Below are 3,203 nucleotides of genomic sequence, written 5' to 3' on the forward strand. Positions count from 1 at the left end.
ATGTGACAGCAGCCGCTCAGGTCTCAGAACCCCCATGTAACAGCAGCCGCTCAGGTCTCAGAACCCCCATGTGACAGCAGCCGCTCAGGTCTGGTTGTTCGAGACGTTTGATGAATCTGTGGAGACCCGTTTCTCTACGGTTTCACTCTTCAGGGTTCAGATCGTTTCTGTTGGTTTTACAGAATCTTCTTGAACTTTAACGTGTTTTAGACGGTTTTGATGAACCAACAAGAAGTGAAAGAAAATATCCACTCAGTAAAATATCGAAATTCTTTATGTGGTGATACTTGTCTTGATTTAAAATACTGCCAAGGGGAGATTTAATTCATGATTTATAAGCAAACATAGTTCAGTCTCTTGTTTAAATATTTCCTAAATTACCAAACAAAAATCACCATGAATTAGAGTGAATACAGTCGCAGTGTTCAATGTTCTGACCATTAAATAACATTTTACTTATGTGAAAAATGTATTCATATTTAGATTATTCCCAAGTCATAATTTTAGAAATAGTGAAATATCTAGTGCTTGTATTGGATCCCCTGAAAGGTCACAAAGAGGTCACACAGTCTGTTGATATGAAGGCTGTAATGTGTCAGTTGGATGTTAATGAAGGCCCTGCAGCTCGAATGAGGAAAACTTTGGACGAATAATTGGAGATAAATACCTTAGAAAGATCACAATATTCTTTTAGTGGGAAAATTGATGTTTTCAAAAACTGAAAAGATGTGGGATTTGTCTAAAAAAAAACTAAGTCATGATTGTGAAATAATACAAGCTGAACTAATAACTGAAAGATCTGTATGCTTTTCTAACAGCTGATTCTAACTAAGATCTGTTATTGTTTTCTTAACTTTGTGGAACCACATTTCTCTCCTCAGGCGGTCTTCCTGATGAACATTTTCCCTCCTCCAGTCACAGAGCCATCAGGTTCAGAGCTGTCATGAAGTCTCCGTTACCTTGACCGAACGTGGGGCCCCCCCAACATAAAGAGGTCCAGTGACGCGGGTCCCCGGCAGCCTCATGGAGCGAGCGTTGATGCCATCCACCACCAGGCTGATCTTCTGTCCTTCATGCTTCACGAACACCTGGAGGACACAAACGCACACAGCGTCCAAGAGGCTTCATCCTGTACAGAGGAAAACCCGCCCGAGGAACCGGGCCTCACCGTGTGCCACTGGTTGTCATTGTACTTCTTTTTGGGCCGAAGGCTGTCCCGGCCGCTCGGCCCGTCCACCAACAGAACCAGGTGACCTTTAGAGACGCTGAGGGTCAAGACCGCCCCGCTGTGGCGCCTGCCGTCAGCCAGGAGGACGAGGCCGTCGGAGGAGTTGATCTTCAGCTCCATGGAGAAATGATGTCTGCAAAAAGCAACCAATGAGCAGCAGCTGCACGCAGACAAACAGCAACTAGATCTGCTGCAGCTGACTGCAATGACCCGGCATGAGGGAGGAGCTACAGCTCACACTCACAGGATGGAGCCGGACTCGTATCTCTGGTAGCTGTGGGCCGAGCCGCTGAAGTGTGTGGCTCCACTTTCAGGGAGCGTCTGGAGCTGCTGGCAGGACTCGCTGCTGCTCTGCTGGAAAGATCCGGACAGCTTCCTCTGCCGGCCCTGAGGACGCCAGAGCAGACGTTACGAGCCGCCGCAGCTTCTCTCTCTGGCGGCGGCGCCGGGGGGACGATACCTTCATCCTTTTGCTGACTCTCTGCGGCGCAGCGACGATCTGCTGAGGCGTCTTGGATGCAGGACATTCAAAAGGAACATTGAAGTTTTCTTTGACCTTCAGCAGGTCCAGAACCTTCTGCTCAACGTTCTCCCTGAAGATGAGAAGCAGGTGGACTCAGAGATCACATGACTGTGACACTTCAGGGAAATAGAAATAACATCAAAGTAAGGCGGATATCTTTTGATGTTATGAACACACCAACATGTTATTCTACAAACTGAAAGAAATAAAGTTAAAGATAAGAAAATAAAATACAAATCCAATCATTTCTAACATATATATATGTATATAAAATCAATCAATCAATCAAATCAATACAAAGCTTGATAAAGTCAAAAGTTAGGACACGTTTATCTGCTGATGTAAGAAAGTGTTTTTTATTCCAGCTGAGCCCTTTTTTCATCTCATTTGGTCAATAGAGCCTCTTTCTACATTAAAGTATTTCATTTTTTGATTTTATTGATTACTTTATGGACAAACTGTCATCCTTTCCTCTGTTGTAGAGGATTACCTCTTGATAAAAACGTTGCTGAGGCATCCCGTCAGGTTTCTGAGGTTCTGGTCCGGCTTCCCTCCTAAGAAGGTTGAGGAACTTGAAACCGTCGTTCCTTTTTCGGAGGCGTCCCCTTTGCCGACACTTCCTGGCTCCAGCACGTCGTCCATCAGGATGCGCATCCTGAGGAGGCAGTGGGCGGGACATCAGCAAACAGGTACGGTGTGAGGATGCTGCGGCAGGACTCCTCACCCTTTGGCGTTGTTGTAGATGGCTATATAGTGGCTGTTGTCGTCGTTGTACGTCTTCTGCGTCCGGATGGAGGTTTTGGTGTCATTCACCACAACATGGCCGCCTTTCAAAAAGGTCTTCAGGGTGCCGACCTGCAGCAACAGCAGCCAGATTCACACAAACTCAGAAGGAGGCAAAGCCTAGCATCCAGACTAGAGCGGATCCAGACCTGGTCCTCGTGGAAGAACATCAGTCCGTCCGCCTGGGCGGTCCTGAAGCCAAAGCTGGCGTAGAAGTCATTCCTCAAGCAGGGCGTCCCGAGTGAGGCCTGTTCCAGGTAGCTCTGACCGCCAAAATACGCCTCCCGAGCCACCTACACCAAACACAGTGAGGACACAAACACGGCAGAACTGAAGAACGGTTCACTGTACGGAAGCTGGTTCCATCAGGGACAGATGAGCTTCGGTTCTGAGCTGCAGGTCTCAGAGCCGAGCTGGGTCCATGAACCACCAGGAGAAGACCATCACCAGAACCTTAAACCAACAACTAGAGCAGAGAGCAGCATTTAAGAACAGGAGGAATGAGGTCAAGGTCCAGAACTGCTGCAGGGCTCAGAAGGAAAACCGAGACAAAATCCTGAATGAACATGTCTGAATAAGAGGCCTTAAGAGATCCATCATCCATCCATCATCCATCGATCCATCATCCATCCATCATCCATCGATCCATCATCCATCCATCCATCCATC

At 47.2% G+C, this 3,203-nt stretch overlaps 1 protein-coding gene across 2 annotated transcripts in view; it reads right to left on the minus strand.

Moving 5' to 3' along the window:
• The window catches only part of lama5 (laminin, alpha 5), an 85,368-nt gene that overhangs the window by 4,011 nt on the left and 78,154 nt on the right, over positions 1–3,203 (minus strand). For both annotated transcript variants that reach the window (XM_024263880.2, XM_024263879.2), the window contains exons 69-75: positions 2,684–2,827; positions 2,476–2,606; positions 2,242–2,406; positions 1,689–1,821; positions 1,473–1,615; positions 1,169–1,361; positions 960–1,088 (exon numbers count right to left, since the gene is read on the minus strand). In XM_024263880.2, coding sequence (XP_024119648.2) covers positions 960–1,088; positions 1,169–1,361; positions 1,473–1,615; positions 1,689–1,821; positions 2,242–2,406; positions 2,476–2,606; positions 2,684–2,827 — 1,038 coding nt within the window. The remainder of the gene's footprint in view (positions 1–959; positions 1,089–1,168; positions 1,362–1,472; positions 1,616–1,688; positions 1,822–2,241; positions 2,407–2,475; positions 2,607–2,683; positions 2,828–3,203) is intronic.

Source organism: Oryzias melastigma, linkage group LG7 (assembly GCF_002922805.2).
Source record: "Oryzias melastigma strain HK-1 linkage group LG7, ASM292280v2, whole genome shotgun sequence".
Taxonomy (NCBI): domain Eukaryota; kingdom Metazoa; phylum Chordata; class Actinopteri; order Beloniformes; family Adrianichthyidae; genus Oryzias; species Oryzias melastigma.